At 41.7% G+C, this 22,965-nt stretch overlaps 1 protein-coding gene across 2 annotated transcripts in view; it reads right to left on the reverse strand.

The window, feature by feature from the left end:
- Window positions 1-785: 785 nt before the first annotated feature.
- Window positions 786-22,965, reverse strand: part of grin2ca (glutamate receptor, ionotropic, N-methyl D-aspartate 2Ca) — a 108,054-nt gene continuing 85,874 nt past the window's right edge. For both annotated transcript variants that reach the window (XM_015948908.3, XM_054740293.2), the window contains exons 6-13: window positions 22,730-22,898; window positions 14,294-14,447; window positions 13,984-14,109; window positions 11,311-11,540; window positions 9,321-9,481; window positions 9,033-9,220; window positions 8,409-8,641; window positions 786-7,748 (exon numbers count right to left, since the gene is read on the reverse strand). In XM_015948908.3, coding sequence (XP_015804394.3) covers window positions 6,123-7,748; window positions 8,409-8,641; window positions 9,033-9,220; window positions 9,321-9,481; window positions 11,311-11,540; window positions 13,984-14,109; window positions 14,294-14,447; window positions 22,730-22,898 — 2,887 coding nt within the window. In that variant the 3' untranslated portion in view covers window positions 786-6,122. The remainder of the gene's footprint in view (window positions 7,749-8,408; window positions 8,642-9,032; window positions 9,221-9,320; window positions 9,482-11,310; window positions 11,541-13,983; window positions 14,110-14,293; window positions 14,448-22,729; window positions 22,899-22,965) is intronic.

The raw sequence follows: 22,965 nt of genomic DNA on the forward strand, positions 1-22,965 counted from the left end.
TACAACCTGCGGTGTAGAGGACTCTCGTATAAACACCTGGACTCCAGGTAGCTGCTGCGGTTTTGCTCCAGAGCGCTAAAGGCTGCAGACATCCACACATGAATGGGATGGTGGAGATTTTTCTGCTGCTTGTAGAGTTTAGTCATTCACAACCATCGTGTTTTTGCAATGTAGCATCCAAAACCACTAGTAAGTTTCTTCCTTGATTGCCTTCTACTTCTCAAAGAAAATGTGAACAGTTTAAAAGTCCTTCTGTGAAACCCGCTGTGAAGTGTTTCCAAAAGTTGAGTAGAATTTACAATGGAGACGCTTTAAAAAGAACGAGTTCAGCCTTGTGCTACATCGGACTATAGTCTCAGCTCTTGCTGTTGACTGCTTTCCCTGCACGTGCAGTATGAGACCTGGCTTCCAACTCCTTTCAGAGGAGGGGTAGCAGGGGCAGGAGCCGGGGACACACCAGCCGCCGAAGCGCTGCGAAAAGGGGACCGCGTTCATTCGGCGCCCTTGTTATCCTATTCTATAGACCACATGGGCCGCCGAATCGCCGCACGCCGGCGCTCCAGCCCGTGCCGCCATCGTTTCGATGTCTACTCTATTTTTTTCGCGAGCCGCGGTTGAACCGCGTCAATTCTGGCAGGAAGTCAAACCTAGACATAAGAGGCAGGCCGGAAAATTTACCAAAATAAAGCATTTCAAAATACAATTCCGCGATATTCAAATGTGTTCGGACACGGCATACCCCCCCCCCCCCACACCCCCACACCCCCCCCCCCCCACACACACACACACACAGCAAACTTGTGTGTGTGTGTGACCATGTGAAGGGGGTGTGGTGGGTGTCTTTCAACCGGAGCAAACAGGACAGAGAGGCAGAAAGTCGTAGGCCAGCTATTAACAACTGGTTCACGCCAGAGGTTCACACACACACACACAGCAAGGGGGAGGGGGTGTAGAGGAAAAGAGCAGAGCAAAGGCAAAGAGGAAATGGAGGACACCAAGTGGTTAAAAGAAAAACTACGAGGCGCGCCTCGACCGGAGCGGAGAAACAAGCGTCTGGTCTGAACTGAGGAGCAGCGAGCAGCGGCCGAATTTCGTGAGCGCTCCGCCTCCGGGCCCTTCGGCGGCCGGTGTGTCCCCGGCGTTGGGTGTTCAAGAGTCAAAATCTCCCCCTCCCCTCTGATGACATCATGCTACAAACCACAGCTTTGAGCAAACACACCAGCTGTTGCATCACTCTTAAAAGACACAAACAATGATTTAAAAGTATATCTCTAAATTATTCATTGTGTACATGTTCAAGCTGTTCTGTCAAATGTAATACGGGTGCTGTAAAAATCTGTTCAACACGTTTTCTTTCAGTTTTGTTTTGTCAGATTGTAGGTCTGCAGGATTCCTCCTCATCACATTTCCTTCAGCGAGCAGACCTCATTCCTGCTTTTCTTCCCTGAGGAGGGCTGAACTGAACACACATTAACTTTGTCACTGGTACACCAGAAATGGCTGTCATTCAGTAGCCTCAGTTTACTGGATTTATAAACTATACAAACACACACAGCCCTGGACCCTCACCACCACCAGTCATGAACATTCTATAGGTCTACTGAGCATCTGCCTTCATAATCTTTTAACTTCTCACACTGGGCTCCACCCACACAGTGGACAGGACCTTCCCTCCAAGGTATCAGTTAGGGTTAGGGTTAAGATGTGTACTGAATAATAATAATAATAATTATTATTATTCTACTGCGTAACAGCTCGTGTTTATGCTACTCTGATGAGCAGGATTAGCAGAAAGTGAACAAACAGTCATGACCTTCACTAAACATCATTGTATGATCAAAGCTGATGGCCAAGTAAATGTGACACAGTTGTTATGAAATTATACTAATTTTACAACCGTTTTTAATCGCTGTCTTCAACTGTGATTTAAATCTCAGAAGTCATTGTCTTTTCTGATATTATTTGTTCAGCAAAAGCTTTTCAATGCATCACTTCATGAAAGTATTGAAAGTATTTAGAAGAATCGTTTATACACTTCACTCGTTTTATACTTTGTTGAGTTAAAGCATTCAAGAGGCATGACAGTGGTTAACAAGTGTTAAACAATAAAAGTAAAGGAGTTTCTTGTCATGTTCTGTGTCCCCTTGGTCCCCTGCCCCCTCCTTTTTGTCCTCTGCGTTCTCCTCATGTGTCTCCTGGTGCAGGTCTCCCCTAGTCACCCCTCTGTATTTTTCTATAGGTTCAGCTTTTCATTTATAGTTCCCTTTAGTGTGTGTGTCCTTCCCCACTTGTTTATTAGTCTCCCATACTCCTCTTGTCATTAGCTGTTTATCTTTGCCCTTAGTTTCTAGGTTTAGGCCTTGTCCACACGTAGCCGGGGATCTGCCAAAACGTAGATATTTTTCTACATTTTGGCCTGTCATCCACACGAAAACTGAGTTTTTTCACACGAAAACGGATCTTTTTAAAAACTCAATAATCTTCAAAGTGAAGATCTGCATTTTCTCCGTTTCTGGTGTCTGCGACAGACAAAAGCGGAGTTTTAAGGTCCACAATGTCACTTTCTGCGACAAAAAAATGCTGACATCACCTGTGCGACCTGTGTTTACACTAGCCGACAGCATGGATGTCCTCAGAGCTGCGCTCGCTTTTACTGCTCCTTGCGGAAGACCACAGACGAAGGACGAGGTTAAGAACGGGGGAACTACTGCCGCCTACAGGTCTGGCATGTCCTTAACAATGTATTTATCCGTGTGGACAGAGATTTTTTAAAACGAGGTGGTGTGGATGCAAGTTTTTGGAGGGGCGGATATTTGTTTTTTAAAAAAACCCGGCTACGTGTGGACTAGGCCTTAGTTATTTAGTGTTTTTATAGGATATGTTATCTTCCCCTATGCTTGCTTTCCCCTTCCCATTTAGTTAATTGATTTCACCAGTCCTCCCTCTAGGCCTCACTCCTCACACCTGTCACCTGTTCCCCTGAATGTGTCCCTCTGTGTTAAAAGCCTGTCTTGTCCTTCAGTGTTTGTTGGGTCATTGTAGTATCTGTCTGCGTTGTTCGTTCCCGTCTCGAGTCTCTCTGAGTCCATGCTCATGTGTGAGCTTTGTTAATTTTGAGTTTTCAAGTTTTTGAGTGTTAGTCTTATTTTGTGCTTTGGACTTTTCAGCTCATCCTCCTTAAATAAAGGAATTGTTTTTCTTAAAACCTCTCCTGCCTTTGAGTCGTTCTGGGTGCTTCTGCATCCTGGGCCTAACCTCCTCTCCTAAATGGGACATTTCTATCGTATCAGAAAGATTATTTTCTAGACCAGTTTCCCAAAGTTGGATTTGGAAACCTCTGTGGGTCGTGAAACATCAAATTTGACATATTAAATTGATCTAAAGAGATTAAATAAACTGGAAAATAATTCCTGATAGAATATTTTCATGGTAATTAATGTTAACTGAGCTTTTTAGTTGTATTTGTTTATTTTATTAGGAAATATTTGAAGTCAGATGTTTCTGATTATTTGCCTCAGAAGGTTAAAATGTTATGATCTTGTTTTAGACAATCCCAATCATTGGATAAAGGTTGAAAAAACTTCCTAATCATGGCTTGTTCTGTATTTTGGAGACTCTTTCAATCAGTATTTTCTTCATTAGAAAAGCAAAGCGTCTTTTAGTGTTGTCCTGTATTAACTCTTTGAACAGCTCAACATCTAACTGTTCAGTGTGTTGCCAGAGAGATCAGAACCAAATAAAGCTCTGATTTTTGATTCCTTCAGCAGGATCTAGTTCAGGAACACTGCAGTGCACATCTATGTGTGCAGCTGTGTGGCTGCACACTTTGGACATTGGACGACAAATTGCCAGCTATATTTTATGAGCTTGTGCAGAATCATTTATCATCTGCAGTGCAATCAGCCAGCACTCATCAATTCTGCAGGTATCACAGAGCAACGCAGAATACATGAACATCTGATCCACATCATGTTCCTGTTTGTGTCTCAATCGACCCAAAAATGAGAAGCAGGGATAAAAGTTCACCAGCATGAATAAAGCTTAGAGCGATGACCCAACAGCAGATGAATCAGGGGAATTATTGGTCTTTAAAAACGTGTTGACAAGGCATTTGTGATGAATCACCACTATGATGGCGATTAAAGACGAAACTCATCTATGTTTTGATTTGTTGCTAAACTTATTTTTTTCTAAGTTTAGTGTAACATTAAAAATAGAACGGAGTCTGACATTTTTTCTGTTAAGCAAATTGATGTAAACTACTAAACGCCTGTACTGTGGTGTCTGATAGGGTGGAGGAGAGATGGATCAATGGATCAGAGCTCCTTCAGCTCTGGCCGGCTATCGTTCCAATTTTTGACCAGCTCCTTCCCGTCTGACCATCTTAAGGATGTGCATATTCATTGTAAAGGCCCTAAAGATGATCTCATCAGATAATCATACCTTGTGCGGTCTGGTCTGCTAGGAAGGACGTTAGGACCTCTCCGATCGTAAACCTGGGCTTTGAAACTGAAAATGAGCCTTAAACTCAAAATGATCGGTGTATTATCATGTTTCTTTAACAGGTCTATTGATTTGCAGAGAAACACAAGTATAAACAAAGTTAAGTAATTAGGTATAAATCCATGACTGCAAATATAAGATGGACAACCACTCCTACGCTACTCACCCCTATGTTTTTGAAGAGCTGGATTGAAGCCCAGTGGACGGCTCCCACAACCGCCATCTTGGCCGTGTCACACGGCTCATCACTCCCAGAAAATACAAAAATGGAGCTGAGAGCAGGGCTGACAACAGAGAAGATGAGAGTATCCAGCAGCAGCAGAGAAGGATTGCAGCGTGTCTGCGAACCCAAATGTGAAAATACAAGCGTTGGGTTAAACCTGACTGGCAGGTCCTCTAGGACAGGGGTCGGCAACCTTTTCCAATCAAAGAGCCATTATTACCCGTTTCCCACAGTACTGGGAGCCACAGCAGCCGCGACGTTGTGGGTGGGCCTGAGCAGGTGCCAGTTTTTTTGACGCGTCACACACGTCTCCTTCTAAAACATGTTCAGACTGTTCAGAAGACAAATCCAATGTGAGGAGTTTGAAAAATAGTTGATTATACACTTTGAACGAGAGGCAGATTCTTTTACATTTCTATTCCGTCATGAGACCTTGGCTACGACAAGCTCTCTTCATGGCTGTTAACCTGCCTTCAGCTTATTTTATCATCTGAAAAACGTAACGTCACTGTGTGAAAAGTGTGAAAAATGTGAATAGACACAGATAATAATGGTGGCCAGTGGGGAGGCACCCCAGCCGGAAGCTGGGGGCAGGATCTTGAGAGTGTCACGTGTCAAGAGGTCTATGAATCCACTGTCAGTCTTATCTAAACACTGCAATCTCATGGTCATTTATCAATGTGAGCTGACATCGTTGAAACCATATCACAGAACACACCAAATGCATTTAAATGAGAGCGTACAGATAAAGAAGAGTGACGATGATTCCAAAAGACTCTTGAGATAGCCTTGTTCTTTATTAAAGGGTATGGTAACAATGGAGCTACACATGATGTTTTATACAGTATTATCTTGCTTTAGAAGTGCTGTGCCATTATACTAATGACCGGAAAGTCTTAATGCACCCAAGGTTGAGGACTTAAAAAATTATGGAAGACATCCGTGGTTAAATCACGAAATTATCTTTTTTAATTTATTAGTTAATTGGCGTGATGGATAGTTAAATAAATTAGAAAAAAAAACATCTTAAGTTGTAGTCAGACTGGGAGGCTGCAGTATATTGTCTCCCAAAAAGTTGTACACAGTAACAGCGTTTAAAAATTCTTTATAGAACAATCAGTAGATTAAATTCGGATGTATTCAATATTTTTGAATAGTTTTGAGTTTGGCCTACAAAGTCCCAGCAGTGTTTTGCTTTTTATTTCACCCTTTTTTACACTTTTGCCGCACAAGATATTATTGCACTGATAACGGAGAGAAAACACTCTCAAATACACTATTGGTGTAAAGTTTCATTTTTGCTTTGACTGGAGGCTAAGGGGAGACCCCCCAGACAGTTTTCTCCTCAGAGGGAGTTAGTCAGTGCGCCAAATGAACGCCCAGTAAGATAAGTGGTTCAGACCTCGGACTCCAGGCTCGATACCCTGCCCCAGGGCTTTGGCACATAGGGACTGTTAACTCTTTGTGCCACCAACACCTGCCTCCGCTCTCTGCTCCCAGACGTCAGGTCTTCTGGCTTCCCTGGGCCATGGTAGGCTCCAAACATATTGTTGTGGAAAACCACTGGTCTGTCACTCATAAGAGGCATCATTGCTGCTCTATCTGAGCAGTGGCTGGTGCATGGGAACAAGTGGCACATGTTCTTTGAGGTGTTGTAGAACTGGGATGGTCCCTGTGCCAGTGGCCCCACATACACCGGTAAATCTGTGTATGAGTTCAGGTAGGTGGAGTAATGTCTGTGCACCACTGTGGAGGAGGAGGAACGGCGCAGGGCAGCAGCATTCTGGAGAAGGGCCTCCCTGTAGGAGGGCAGTCGGGTGGACTCAGAACACTTGAGCTTTTGCTTGTAGGGGTAAGAGCCCATATGAGCCGGGTCTAAGTAGGCTGGCTCAGCAGCCACGGGGTAGCAGGACAGATTGTGCCCCAAACTGCCGTACAGCTTGGGCGGCTTTAGATTAGGACAAACCACCCGTGGAAATAAGTCAGGCATATCAGGACGGGCAGAGGCAGACGTGGATGTGGAAGGCTTTGTTTCATCCACCTGACGGACTCTGTCACTGCCCCATGTGGCTTTGAGGAATGAGGCACGCCGATTTAGTTTGTCCTTTCCCAAGAGTGGTATGTCATCCATATCAGGCTCCAGGTAAGACTTCATACAGGAGTTACAGCTAGTGCTGCTGCCAGGGTAGTGTCCTGCAGTGCATGCCATGGCAGGTGCGTGAGGTGTGTGGTTGTTTAGGAGATGATTAGCCCTCAGCTCAGCAAAGCAAGATCGAGGTTCGTCATAGTTGCACCTTCCTCTGGGGTCTGCTGCATCGAACCCGTAGGTAAAGGACTTTCTTTTGCGGCTCACACAGTCAGGAGGATAGCTGAACTTCCTCCTCAGGGGTCCTTTGTGCTCCATGTAGATGTCAGGTGCCTGGATTTCTCTGTAGGGAGCAAAAGGAGATGTTGGGTGCCGGACTTGGTTCTCCACATACAGCCTGCTGTTGTGATGGGGATTTGATGTACTGGGTGGAGCGGGATCTCTGATGGCGATGTGCGGACTGCTCAGGCTGGAGATAGGCAGAGTTCTTTCTAAGGGATGCTGAGTGCTGCGAGCAGGCAACGTGTACCGAAGAGGTGTCGGCCGGGGTACCACCCTGGGCTTTTCCAGGAGGTGTTGAGCGGTGGTGTCACCATAATGCACTGGAAATGTTGGTGTAATGGCCCTCTGGGGGTATGGAGAATGGTTGTCTGTAATGCTTGAGATATAAGGCAGACGGCCATGGGTCGTGTCTGTGGTTGTAACTCTGGGCGATGGGCCAGCTCGCACATTGTCGGGTCCACGTCTGCTCCAGTTTTCTATTGTTTTGGTGGCACTGTCCAGGGAGTTCTCCACTCTGGCAGAGGACACCATGTCCTTGGCTGTCTTCAGCATCTTAAGCATGTTGGCCTGCGTGTAGTTGGAAGTGACGTCTGGACTCGGCATGCTCCCGTTGTGGTCAGTTTGCTCTACTCCATTGAAGCAGCTGTAGATTCCCTACAGAGGAATGAAAAGGAAAAATGACAGTCTTTAAGCTTCTCTAATAACCTCAGTAAACTCACATTTAGCAGAATGTTTGTGATGAATTTCAAAAACAGTTGTTTACACATATTTTTATTTATTTGTGAATGTACAAATCAATATAATGGTAATTATGTAGAAAACCTTTGTTGTAAGAATGAAGTTTATTTTCCTAATCATTGTATGGATCTGTCGCCATGATTGAAAGGCTGTGAACTGCTGATTATGCACTTTCCAAATTAGTTTATCCATTCTTACCCCTCCAGATTTATTTTACTTTCAAATTGTGCGCTGCTTTGAAATGCGTAATCCCACCTTTGACCAGTCTTGATGCAGAGATGAAGGTTTTTAATGGGGCAATTTAAATTCAGCGTCTCAGACATCACAAACATTGCTTTATTCCAGAGAACACTAGAGAAGTCTTATTGCTGTAAACTCAATTTATTTTGTTTCTGTTTATGTAACCATGGAACTATTACAATTGTGGACTGATTTGACATATTAATGCATGTCTTATACCTCTGAAGTGTTAATTCTTCAATAAGAGCTTTAAAACTGCTATCGTTGCTGCACTGAATTATTACATAAAGACTTGTATGGTATGTTAAAACAACAAAACCAGCATCATTTACTCACTCTGCTGATAGCTAGAAGGAAGTTGAGTCGCTCTGATTTGCGAACTGAATGTCGAAGTTTCCAGTAAAGCAGATGTTCCCAGGCAAAGACCAGCAGGCTCAGGCCCATAGCCACAAGCAGCATGTAGAAGACTCCCGCCATGTTGTCGATGTCCAGCTTACTGCTCATCACCTCTTTCTTTTCGTTACGGCAGATGCCCGTGAGCCACACTGTCTGCAGCTTCTGCGTGTCACCTGTGACATATGAGAAGGATGTGTTGCATAAAATGATTCTCTGAAATAAAAGTTTTCTGAATTATGATTTGCTTCAGTGATGTGAGGACTAATGTTATCACTCTCAGTTCGACATCATGCATTATTCATTAGTATCCACATATGTTAGACCGAAGGGGACCGGGCTTCCGCCCAAGATTTGTAAATACCTTTCAGAAGTCATAGATCCACAGAACAGCTAAGTTTTATGGACACGTCTGAATCCCGTCCCTCATTCAGATGAATATCACCCATGTTACTTTTCAGCAATGCATACCACAATGCTTGCATTTTCTGCTTTGAGCATGGTTTCAAATTATCATGCATAATGTGCTTTTATGGCCTTTCAACTTCATGAATACACGGCAGTTACCATCAGCCAGGAACTGCAGAAGTGCAAGGTCGATGGGTCGTTTCCAGCGTGAATCCTTCTGCAGGGCGATGCCATAGCCAGTAGTAGCAAACACTTTCCCACTCCCAATGGTCACCAGTTTGCATCCCTCATCTTTCCCAGCCATGTAATTCAGCACTGCAGCATCATAAATAAAGGCATCCAGTTTCCTAGCATGGCATAAAAAACATTCTTACTAAAATCACATAGCTGTTAGTACTTTCTCTCTGCGAGTGCATCAGGTGTAAAGGACTTTAGGCAGAAACATACCCTGTTTTAAGGCTGTTCAGGGCATCCTCAACTCCCTTCTGGTTGTACTTGACCATGTGGGAGTGCATTTCCGGGTAGTTACTCCTAATGTTGCGCTCTGTGCTGCCATTTGGGACTGTACCAAAGCGGAACGGAGGATACTGCTCCTGGGGCTTCTGGAACTGTACAGGGAGGTAAAATAACATTTTATAATACTAAAGATTTGCATTACAGTGTTTTAGCAAATCTAACAAAGCAACAAAGATTTAAACATTGGGACAGTAACATTTTTATTTAGTTTGAAAGTTACACTCATGATAAAGCGCAGTTTATCCAACCATCATGATTTTTTGTAATTTGCATAAAAATTCTTGTGTCAAATAGAAGTGACACAAACTGGAAAGTCCTGACTAAAGGCTCAAACAGACTAAAAGACGAACAATAATCATACAGGCATTCTGTGATTCACTCAGTCCTTTTTTGATACTGTAGCTATCCTGCAGGCATCTTGACCTGACAATTTACACGTCTAACACCACAAAGATAGAAATGAAGTTTCTGTCCAGGACATTGTCTCCAGAGGGGTCCAAGCTTCCATCAGTCTTTTCTTGTCTCATGAAAAATGAACTTATTTTATCCTTTTGCTTTTGGCAGTACTACATGCATTTAATTATCATTGAAAGGAACTAGGACGAGTGGGGAATACAATATTGCACTTTTTCATTAACCTTATGCAAATGTGTTAAGACTACACAACTAAAGACACAATTTGCACTTATGAAGAAGAGAAATATAGAAGGGACAACATAATCTCAGCACCCCCAAATCCCCCAACATCTGCTACAGTCTGACCTCTGGGCGCTCAGGCCTTGTTCCACTAAGCTCACCTTGGAAATAAAGTTATAGTGGATTATGTGCACTGTCTCACACACACACACACACGCACATGAATGCATGTGCATACATGCACGCGCACGCTCACACACACGCACATCAATGCATATGCACGCACGAACACATGCACTCACGCGCACGCTCACACACACACACACACACGCACATGAATGCATGTGCATGCATGCATGCACGCGCGCACTCACACACACACACACACACACACACACACACACACACACACACACACACATGCACATGAATGCATATGCACGCACGAACACATGCACTCACGTGCGCGCTCACGCACACACACACACACACACACATTTTCAGTGTCTGCCTCACAATATCTATCTACTGAAATGTGAGAGCAGCAGAGGTGCTCAGTGGTTGTAAGATAATCACCAACTGTCATATACCACGTTCTGTTAGCTTCCTAATCCCCACATGTAATATCAGTGACTTAATGCTTTACCTTATTTACATATATTTGCCATTAGACGTTTATTACAGCTGAACAGAAGTCCAGCTCAGCATTTGTACCATGTTACCAAATTGAATGGTGTTGAACAATCTATTGGCTGTTTCACTCTCAAAATAGCTTTGTTTTATTCACTGCATTGCAGAATTAGTCTGTGATGAAAGATGAATTGTAAATGACTTTGGAGGAATTATAATGAGCAGTGGACAGCTCTGTCGTTTCCTCAAAGGCCTCTTTATTCCCCTCAGCTGCCTGAAAGCAGAGCGACTACAAATTACTATTTGTGCTGATGGTTTAACATGGATTTCCTCATCAATACTCCTGTAAAAATGTCCTTCAGGGCAAAGCAAATATATGTAAGATAATACCAGGAAATTATAATCACCGTCTGGGCAGAAAATCCACTTGTATCCTGTATTTCCTTTTTATTGACATGCTAGTCTATGGAGTCTACGCAATTTAATTTCTCCTCTTGCTTTGTAAAGGAGAAATAAAAAGTCAAGCCTGTGACTTTGACACATGAAATATTCAACATTGATTCTTCACAATCCTAATGTACACTTTTTTATGGCTGTACATTACATTTTCAACAAAGCAGCACATAAAGGAAGGGCAGTGACAATAATTTAGTACCTTTTTGTCACTCAGCCCAGAGACAGTGTCGATGTACTGCTCCTGGATCATGAAGGCGGCCAAGTTGGCTGTGTAGGAAGCCAAGAAAATAACAGCAAAGAAAGCCCAGACCAGGACCATGATCTTACTCGTGGTGCCCTTTGGATTCTCAATAGGAACAGAATTATTGAAGACAATTCCCCACAGCAGCCAAACTGACTTTCCAATGGTGAAAGTTGGACCTCCGGGATCTGGAGAGAACAGTAGAGTAAGTGATTAGTGTAAGTGTTAGTCAGCTGTCTTCCTAACCAAGTCTTGCAATTATTATTTTTTATAAAATATATCAAATAGGGATGTGGACTGGCAAGAATCTGGTGGTACGAGATATGTCATGGTACAGGGCAGACGATACGATGCACTGCAATACAAAACGGCAGATGATCTCCCCCCCCCCCCCCCCCCATTTTATAGACTAAATTTAAATGGCAAATGGCTTGTCTTGCTCTAGGACACAATGACTGTGACAGATAGGGCTCGATCCTATGACCCTCTGGCACATAAAGCTGTTATAGCAAATTTGGTAACAAGCTAGTTTTTGAACGCAAACCCGATCATGGAACACTCATCCCTCCCCTCAGATCTTTTAGACATGAAAAATGTTTAATGCCTATTTGTTTTCCAAATCGGACACTGCAGCTTAACTCCTCTGTCACCACCTCCCAAAAACTCTTCCAAGACATGAGACACAACGATCTTGTTGATCCGTCAGAATAAAACTGTTGCAACCTAGCAGTTGGAGTTGGAATTGCATTTCACAAAGGCAACACAGTGAATGTTTTCATGTAACTTCTAAATAAAAAAATCCGAGTGTGTGTGTATATATATATATATATATATATATATATATATATATATATACACACACACACACACACACACACACACACACACACACACACACATCAAGTTTTTGGTCATCCGGAAATTTGATATATATATATCAAGTTTTTGGTCAACTGAAAATTTGAATCAAATTAAAACGTTGATCCTTGACCTAAAATAAAATACCAAGAACTACCTTAGTGGAGCAAATATTACTCTGACAGATGACTAATTTGAAGTAATACACAGAAGTAAAAAACTTTTATATGGCCTAGAAAATGTATCATCCATTGGGAGCATGCCTTCTTGGATATATTTCTAAAAATTAGGGCCAAAACTGTTGTGCATGATTAGGAACTGTATGAAAAAGACTTATCTAAAAAAGATTAGTAGGCAAGTCATTCTTTACTCACTTGGCCTTTTTTCCTACAGTGGGATATTTCACAGAACACATGGCTCTAAAATGAAACTGTATTGTTTCAGTTTGAGAAGCATCGATCCAACGTGTGAGCTCTGTAAATTGGATTTGATGTCACAGGTTTTATAAAACAAGTAAGAAATACAGAATCAGACCTGCCTGGCATTTAAAATAACTGTATTAAGTTTCTGTGATCTGAACAACATTTCCCTTCGTTTATAAATGTCTTTGTAAATGTTCCATTGCCTTGTGTTTGTTTTAATTAAGCTTTTAAAACATTCCTTTGCATTGATTTTAATAATATATCATTACATGTGTGACTGAAAGCATGGGTACAGACATCATTTTATTCAAATACTCTAACACAAATGTAAATGTTCATGTCATGTTAGAAACTGACATACCGTAAATCCTCTAATGCAGGCCTGGGCCTGTATTTTACTCAAGCTCAACAAGCTCCAGGCCTTTATTGAAAGGAGGGCCAGAATTAGAAGCAGGCCTCAACTTCTATTTGAGCAAAATGAACTACCAGTAGAATGAATAAAAACGGGGTGTGTCTTTTTGAACCTATAAAATACTAGGTTCATTTACTGAAAATGTACAGTTACCATAACGTGGTACGGTTTGCATATAAAACATTAACAACAAGGCTAAATTACAGTAGGGAAATACTGTATTGTTACAAAACAATAGCAAACATACCTGTACTGCACTTTAAACGTTATTAAATACCGGTATTAGAAAAGGCAACAGCCACCTTTCCGCTTCAAAGTTGAATCGTTTTGTCTCATTTGGGTTGTAGTAAAAAAAAAACTCAAATTCAATTCAATATTTGTTCAGTTTAAAGTAAAAAATAAAATACCGGTAATCCAATTCAGTTTAATCCTCATCCAGTTTGATGGATCGATGTTAAAACGTTTAGCAGCTTGCCCCCCAGAGTGTTCTGCAGCATAATCAGCACGTTCTCTTTGAACTTCATATCAAATTTTCGCCTCCTCTTCGGCTCCGCACCTGCCATGGTTAAAGTTACCCTCGCGGTCTATCACTGGCAAATCAAAAGTGAGACGGGTGACACAACCGCCCCCCTGTGATACTTGCCTGTTACCACATTCCACCCGGCCACAATAAAAAATAAACGGCCATTATTCACCTCCGCCGACTCTGACACCAGCCAAAATGTGATACCCGGCCTTTAAGTGAATACAGGCCAATATTAGAGGATTTACGGTAGTCACAATTCAGTTTTGCCAACTTCTAACCTCTGCACATTCATTCATTCATTATTGGGCATTTTATTGGCAGTGTGATTAAATTCAGCTCACTTTTCCTGTTTTTGTTCTCCTCTGGGGACAGCTATCAAGCAGAGATGGACTAAAGAGGTTTATGAGACTTACCTTTGGCACTGACCAGGCTGCGATTATACCCAACTGGACTGCAGTATTCAAAGACAAAGACTGTGATGGCCACAACTGTCAGACACATGACAAACATCATCACCCAAACGGCTGGACTGTATGGTTCTGCAGAAACAAAGAGCACAGTTGGGCAAAGAAAATACATGCATTAGCCTTTATTCTGAAAGAGAAGACAAGAAGACTGACATCAGCCAAAATGATCCACTGCTAATCTAGTCTCAGAAGGCTTGGTTCTAAGCTGATGACAGTTCAAAGCAAAAACATCGTTCTCTTGGAAGGAATGTCTTACCCAAAAACGCAGATGGAGAGACAGTTCCGTTACTTCTAGCCACCATCACACTGATTCCCGTCTCCACAAATGGCACTGAGAAGTCAATAATCTCTGAACGCTCTTCATTTATGGTCAGCGAGCCGATGGCCATGTCTGCCCGTTTGTAAAACACCTGTAATGTACGGAAAGTCAGTAAATACATGTTTATCTGAGGGCTTGTGGCACATACAGTAAGTGGAAACAGAGGATGTGGTACTCGTTGCTCTTTGAGATAAATGCTATTTATTAGATGAAGACACCCCACTTCTTTCACTGATGGTAGATTTACTGTGGTTCCTTTAGCATCCAGGCAGTAATACTGAAAATTATTTCTTGATTTTGTGACATCACAGAATCAGCTGTGTGAAACGCTCTTGCTCCGATTCGCATCAGAATCGCTCCTGGTTGGGAATGAGCTTGTGGGTAAGCCACCGCTATGACGTCACGCTCTGCTTTCATGTCCAGTGGAAAAAAGGAGTAACTTAATTTTTGTTCTTGCCATAGTATGGCCTGTATTTGATATAACACCTTCTAGAGTCCTGGATTCCCCCAAGGTATTTTACAACACAACAAGTCATTCACCCATTCACACACACATTCACACGCTGGTGGTGATGAACTACGATGTAGCTACAGCTGCCCTGGGGCGCACTGACAGAGGCGAGGCTGCCAAGCATTGGTGCCACCGGTCCCTCCGACCACCACCAGTGGGCAAGGGGGGTTAAGTGTCTTGCCCAAGGACACAACGACAGCGACAAACTGAGTGGGGCTTGAACCTGCAACCTTCAAATTACAGGACGAGCACTTAACTCCTCTGCCAGCGTCACCACTAGATTTCCGTAATTCCATTCAGAAAGTGAAACTTGTATATAGGGCTGCAACAAACGATTATTTGAATCATCAATGAATCGGAGGGGGTCTCAACTCAATTAATCGGATGAAACAGGAACATTTAAATGATATCAAATCAAACTTTATTTATAAAGCGCTTTTCATACAAAATAAATGTAACTTAAAGTGCTTTACAGATTAAAATGACCCCACATATCCCACAAATGTCATTAACTAAATTATTTAATTAAACACCGCTGGGGAAACATTTTTCTCTCCTTCCTTTATTTTATGTAACAACAGAGCATAATTAGATAACAGTTCAATAGTGTGCGAAACAACATGCTATCACCTAAATATATCCCTAATTAAACTATGATCAGTAAAATTTTATGGAAATGCTAAGAACATTTAATTACTGCTAATAATGTAACGGTGACATATTTATTATGTGTGGTTTGGCAATAATCCAGTTTAAATTATGTTCACAGATAGATGCGTTTGTGAATTACATGCTACGCTGGCTTGCCATACACCTGCTGCAGTGTTTAGCAGAGCAGACGTGAACCTGACTGCAGTGGTTCTGCTTTATAGCGTTGCAGTCAGCTAAGAATAAACAGCATGGTCAGGTCTTTTCTTCTGCTTGTAGATTTTAGGTGTTTCTAGTTTCACAACCATTGTGTTTTTTTCTGAACCCCACTTGATCATGAGCCTGCTACCAGCTAGCATTAGCTAATCTACCTGTAGTTGCGCTTTAGATCCCAAACCGTTTCAGCCTTTGTGTCTTTGCTGGTTTCTCTGTTGTCCTCCACTGCCCTTACATTAGCACATGGTGCGTATATAAGCAACTTACTTTTCTAAGTGTGTCATTCCTCATCAAAACGCCGGTTTTCTCTCATTCTGATCGGCCTCGGTCTGCTCTGTTGTCTCCTACACTTGAGCTGTTGAATAATAAATAAAGGTTGCACGAAAAAAAAAGTGCTGCCAACACATTTAGTCATCGATCTTTATCAATTTTATCAGTTCGTTGTTGCAGCCCTACTTGTATATTTAGAGTCATTCATAACACACAGACTGACGCATTTCAAATGTTTGTTTTGTTAATTTAGATGATTATAACTGACAGCTAATGAAAATCCCTCCATGTTCACATATATAGGATAGCTTGTCAGGCTAGCTAACTAAGAGAATCTGTCAAGAAAACCTCACCAGGCAATGTGTTAATGATCTGTACTTTACCTACTTTACCATCTACCTGAATCCTCTTGCAAAGGCTTACGTCTCGGCCCGGCCGCTCCGGTCATCACAGGATCGTCCGCTAGCAGTGCCTACACCACGCTCAGGACAATCCAGACTCTTCTCATGCATCGTTCCACAAATGTGGAATGACCTACCAAGCACTACCAGAACAGCGGCTTCCTTTTCAATTTTCAAGAAACTCCTGAAGACCCTGCTCTTCAGAGAGCATCTTCTTAACTAGCACCCTCCCTGCACCCGTCCCCCCTCTCTACTGTCCACTTCTTGTTCCCTCCTCTCCTTGATTCATCATGCTGCCTCACTGCCACCTACGACTGACTGGAAATTGTTTGTTGTTGTTATTGTTGTTAGCCTCAAGGGCAACATGCCGATTATAACTTGTAACTTGTGGGCGACAGTGGCACAGGAGTTAAGTGCTCGCCCCGTAATCAGAAGGTTACAGGTTCGAGCCCCGCTCAGTCTGTCGCTGTCGTTGTGTCCTTGGGTAAGACACTTAACCCACGTTGCCTGCTGGTGGTGGTCGGAGGGACCGGTGGCGCCTGTGCTCGGCAGCCTCGCCTCTGTCAGTGCGCCCCAGGGCAGCTGTGGCTACATTGTAGCTCATCACCATCAGCGTGTGAATGTGTGTGTGAATGGGTGAATGACTGGTTGTGTTGCAGGGGCGTCGGACTGGGGGGGGAAAGGGTACCGTTTACCCAGGGCCCACTGCAGGGAGGGGCCCTGAGACAGCTTTGAATAAAAATGTTTTATTGTTGTTTTTTTCCCCCAACTTACTTAATGTCTTAATAAATTTCCCTTTACCTGGATAAAGAGGTTAAGAAACAGAATTTCGCCTTAAAAATAATAACTGAATAATCTCTGAGGCATCTATCACCCCTTAAAAATGTGCAAAGTGGTTTAGTCCACACCAGCGGCCAGGGGCTGCCCGTCTGCATGTGCTAATGAGACATCGCAGATGCCGACAGCCAGAGCTGGAGGCAGGAGAGTCAGTCATGTCTTTTCCCAAGAAAGGGAAATCTGGCTTCCAGAAAAGAAAAGAAAAGAAAAGAAGGAGAAGGAGGAAAAGTTAATTGAACAGAAGCAAGTAGAAGGAAGGTGAGCAGCAGCAGCAGAACACAGTTTTAGCTGATATTAGCTAGCTCTCAGAAGCTGCATTCATGTTAGGTGTTCAGTGTTAAACACCTTTAGTTTCACCATCAAGATCAAATATAAATTAATTAGTGTTATCAGTGAAAACACTAATTTTAGGGATAAGCCGGATACTCATTTCAGACGAGTATCCGGTACGGATAACGCATTTTTGACAAATACGAGCATGAAACTAGTAAAACGAGTCATTATCTGTAATCGTGCTGAAGGAAAATCTTCATTGGGTAACTGACTGTCTTCACGCTCTGTGATTGGCCAGTCACATAGAGCGCCCGCCCCTCCCTACTTACAAAACTCTCTAGCCGACCGGGAGCTCAGTCCGGCCGGCTCATCCACGCACACACACAGACAGTAACGGATCGCGCTGTGATGGCTTCACTGTTGCTCACGTTTCTTCAGTTTTCCCTAGGTTTTCTTCAGCTCGCCTCTTTTTCGGTTGAATATTTAAAGTTACTTTTTTCGTAACTGACATGGTGCATTTGACAAGACAGAGCTGACGTGCTGTTGTCACTACCTCCGCTCCGGTGGGGTTTTTAATTTTCTCTCTCTCTCTCTCTCTCTCTCTCTCTCTCTCTCTCTCTCTCTCTCTCTCTCTCTCTCTCTCTCTCTCTCTCACACACACACACACACACACATATTAATCAACATTTCTTTGTTAAACTTTGTGTGGGAAAATGCCAAGAACGTTAAGAAAAAAATCAGTTTAATCAAATTAAAAAAAAAAATATATATATAAAGTTGTGTCTGGTTCTAGCATTTCATATTTCCTAGTTCCTACTGCATGGGTTCAGATGTATTAATCCATGCACTCAAATATTAATGTTCTGATTTTATTGAAACACTTTTTCTGTAATAGTTTCTTTACTATTGTGATCAAAAATATTTAATCTCACTTCTGAGGCTGCTCTGTAAATAGTTTTCAAATAAACAATACACATAGCAACTTCTGATCAATCCATATCAATTTCAGACTTAAAATAATACATTGATGTAAACCATGTCCACTTCCGGTTAAACCACGCCCACTTCCGGGTTATGCCACGCCCATTCCGAGTACAGATCCAGATAGTGGTGTACTCGCTCATCCCTAATATATATATATATATATATATATATATATATATATATATATATATATATATATATATATATATATATATTAAAATCAGAATTATTATCGGGGGCGGCCGCCGCCAATTAATTCGCGGACCTCGCAGTAAAAACAGGTTCACTCTGTGTGGATATTTCAGCTCCTTCCCAGTCATGGACCAGGACAAACTTGGTATCGATGGATTCGTGGTAATCTCAGGAATGAGAAGCTGCCACTGTTTTTCGTATAGCATGATGACACTGGTGTTAGAGGATTGTTATTGACTTGGTTAGATATTTTAAGCCTATTTTAAATTTCTTTATATTTGATCTTGAAAACGGACAATCTTATAATTTGGCTGATAATGCAGGGATTATAAAATTTAGAGTGCATTACATTCACAGAGAGAACCTGGTTTATTTCATGTCATATGTATTTAATATATCAATACATATAAGTATTAGCAAAGCTTAACATCATGAACCATGACAGACATGACTGAAGAGCAGATGAAGACATCATGCCAGGCACTGATGAGAAAATATTACAAGGATCTCACAGCTGAATTTGAGAATGAGATGCTACACCTGAGAACAATATATGGTGCCACATTTCCACACATTCGGTCTCCTCTTGAGCTGCTTAATGCCATACAGGATGCAATTACAGAGCATTTTTGGAGAAGTTTGTATTGGACTGAGGATTTTTTGCACACTGCCTGTGACTGTTGCTGGGGGTGAACGGGCTTTTAGCAAACTGAAACTGGTGAAAAATTATTTGAGATCAACAATGTCCCAGGATAGACTGAACAGCCTAGTTCTTCTTTCTATTGAAAGCCAATTAGCCAAAGGATTGGACTTTAAAGATCTCATAAGTGATTTTGCTAACATGAAGACCCGTCAGTGGGCATTTACAGGAAAATAAATTCCAGGATTTTTGTTTGAACACATTGTTGGCAAATAAAAATAATTATATGTGAAGTCTTGGCATTTCACTTTTATTATGCTGGCATTTGTATTTGCTCAATATAGAGATTAAACTAAGATCATATTTATTATCTTGTCTTATAGCATGACAAAAAATGTGTCAGAGAGATATTAAGTAATTGAGCATGGGGGCCCACCTAGAAGACTTGTACCTAGGGCCCAGAATTTGGTGCTACGCCCCTGTTGTGTTGTAAAGCACCTTGAGGGGTTCCAGGACTCTAGAAGGCGCTATATCAAATACAGGCCATTTACCATTTACCATGTAAGTCGCTTTGGACAAAAAGGTCTGCTAAATACATAAACATGAACATAAACATACATTAGTTGCTAATTGATTTGCATCTCATAAACAGAGAAGCAAAATGTTGGTTAGAAAAGGCTGATAATGTTTAACATTATATTCACTTGCCAGGCTGGTGAATTGTAGCTTTACCTTTTTGATGCAAGGTTATTTCTGCTTAAAAGAATGTATTTGAAATATTAGTCATTGTGCAATTTCTCTGAAAACCAAATGTAGTACAGCAACAGTCATGGGTGTGCTGTGAGTCCAGTTCTGTCGAGTGTTTTCTACCTGTTTTTGAATCTTTTGTGTGGTGACACACTTCCCTTCATTATGCTGATGGAGAGCCTGCGGTCCAGACACCTCACCTCATGTAAGTCATTCATTCACTCTCCTATGGTGGGGGGATGCCTCATTGAGCACAATGGCCTCCCTGTTTAGTTTTATCCTTTGTTTTTCCTTTCTTTGGAGCAGGGCTGATGAAACAACTGTCATTTGTTCCCAACTCTGCAGAAGGACAGCCAGCTAGTGGAATCTGTAAATTATTCACAGTGACATGTGGTCCTCCTCCCTGTACATTATGTCCTCCTGCAACAAACACAGTCACCTTGGTACCAGTTTACTCATTCCTCGGGATTCTCGGGCTAATGGAATCCTTTAAAAGAGGTGTAGACTTTAATATTTATACTAGGGCCGGGACTTTAACGCGTTACTTACGATTAATTAATTAGAAAAAATAACGCGTTAAAAAATGTAACGCATTTAATCGCAGCTTGCATTTCAAGCACGGCGGAACCTTTGCCATTGCACGATTTCCTCGTAGACTGAATATCACTGATACACACAACAATGCACAGTGCTAATGGCTACTAAAGCGGAATAAAAACAGAAAGAAGTTGCCTTGCTTGGACTGATGCAAGATTTAGGAAACACGTCCGCCTCTTTTCTTAACTTGAAAAAAAAAAACCTTCCAGACAACAACGGAGTCCGTGTCGCGGACATTTTTCAGAGATCGTCTCTGCTGCGGCTGCCCGGTGGCAACGGGAACTTTAAAAAAGTTGCAGTAAGCTATATTTTTAACATTTACGTAACATCTGTGCAGCGCTGAAAGTACCAGACAGAATAATTCTTTGCCCTAACAGTAGTTTATGAAAGTAGTCAGACAAACGAGAGGCGTGTCTTAAAGTTGAAAACAGAAGTTTAAGTTAAAACAGAAACACTCTGAAACTTTTCTGATGATTTTCTAAACAATTCTGTCGGGGAATTATATGTTTCTGAGACGAGTCTCTGTCTAAACATCACATGTATTACTATCATTAAGCAGCGAGGTGTGTTGAAGCTGTCATCAGCTAAGGGGCGGATGCTTAAGTGTATCAGGGGCAGCGAGGAACGAGAACGTTGTGATCAGGCTGGAGATCACACCAGATTCGCTGCTGCAGGTGTGAATCTGCGGGTCTGCAGCATCCCCGTATTAACGTGACAGCAGGACTTCCCATGTAAGGAAGGTCCGCTCACCTGTTCGTCAGATCATTATTTCCTCGCCATGATCATCCCATCAACCTCCAGTCATCCAACTGGAACCAGTTAGTGTTCCTGTTCATTCTCAGAATATGTCACGCCTGCTCTGGTGTTAAAAGTTAGTACATTTAAGTCCTAGATCATATTTGTGCCAGTTCTACTGTCATTTTGAAGGATTATTATTTATGTGTTTTTACTACATTATGAGTAGAAATGCTAATAAAAACTCCCAATTATACAAACAAGTGAAACTGGAAAAATTCGAATCTGGTGCAAAGTCAAATTTATTTCAGTCATTCAACTAGACAGAGAGACTATTTAAAGGCTCAGGAACCCTTTGCAGGTGTTTTCTATTTGTAATTATAAATTTTAGTTGATTTGGGTTTTGTTTCATATCACACAGTGACATTTGAATAATTAAAATGCATTTTTTTATTAAAAGCTTTAGTTTACAGTAATAACCATGTCTAATGTTTGATTCTCTGTCTCATAATTTTAATTAAAAGTTTTACTTTGAGAGCACATTTTCCTGAACGATTAAAATGTGATTAATTGGGATTAATTAATTACAAAGCATCTAATTAATTAGATTAAAATTTTTTAATCAAGTCCCAGCCCTAATTTATACTATACACTTATTGTCTAACTGAGCAATTTAACTAGATGTTTAATATAAAGGTCTCAGATAAGATAAGGATACATTCATTTGTTTCCTAATGGGAAAATTGCATTATTGCAACAGCTCAAGTACAGTAGAATAGCTGCAGTAGCACACAAACGATGTCACACAAGAGTAGAATTGTAAGTTGGGATAATTATTGCACATAATGATAGTAGAAGTAAATATTGCATCTTGAAAGCTGATGACATTTGTAGTTGTATGGGTTTCATATTAGCAGTGTCCATTGTAGAGTCTAACAGCAGCAGGAAGGAAAGACCTGCGGTATATTTTCTTCACACAGCGAGGATGGATCAGTCTGTCACTGAAGCTGCTCTCCAGAGCAGACAGTCCACCAATGCCTACCATCCTATTTGACCCAGCTTAAACTGTTCAAAGAAGATTGGGTAAAAATGGCTCAATCTGTTTTCATAAAACCAGTATTTCAAAGGGGGTGAATCTTTTTTATGCCCACTGTATTTTACTGCATTGCTGAAATATCAGATCGGGACTCAGTATTGGCAGGTACTTATAATTAAATGTAAAATTTTGATCGGAACATCCCTAAACACAACACGTTTAAAATTTCATGTGTTTGTGATCTGACTCAAGGCTGCTACTGCAATAAACTAATGGATGCTCTCACCTCTCCAATCATCCCGTTCCATATTCCTCGGACCAGCTTGCCATGCTTGCCGTTTGTGACCAGGTATAAGTCGTAGGAGAACTTTATGGTGCGGGACAGTTTCTTCAGGATGTCAATGCAGAAGCCTTTACAGCACAGTTTTGTGTATGGCTCTGTGTGACCCACAATACTGAAAAGTAAAAATAGAGAAAACAAAATGATTTTTTGATTACCCTTCTTGTTTTTATGAACGGCTC

This window comes from Nothobranchius furzeri, chromosome 5, assembly GCF_043380555.1.
Source record: "Nothobranchius furzeri strain GRZ-AD chromosome 5, NfurGRZ-RIMD1, whole genome shotgun sequence".
NCBI classification, from domain to species: Eukaryota; Metazoa; Chordata; class Actinopteri; order Cyprinodontiformes; family Nothobranchiidae; genus Nothobranchius; species Nothobranchius furzeri.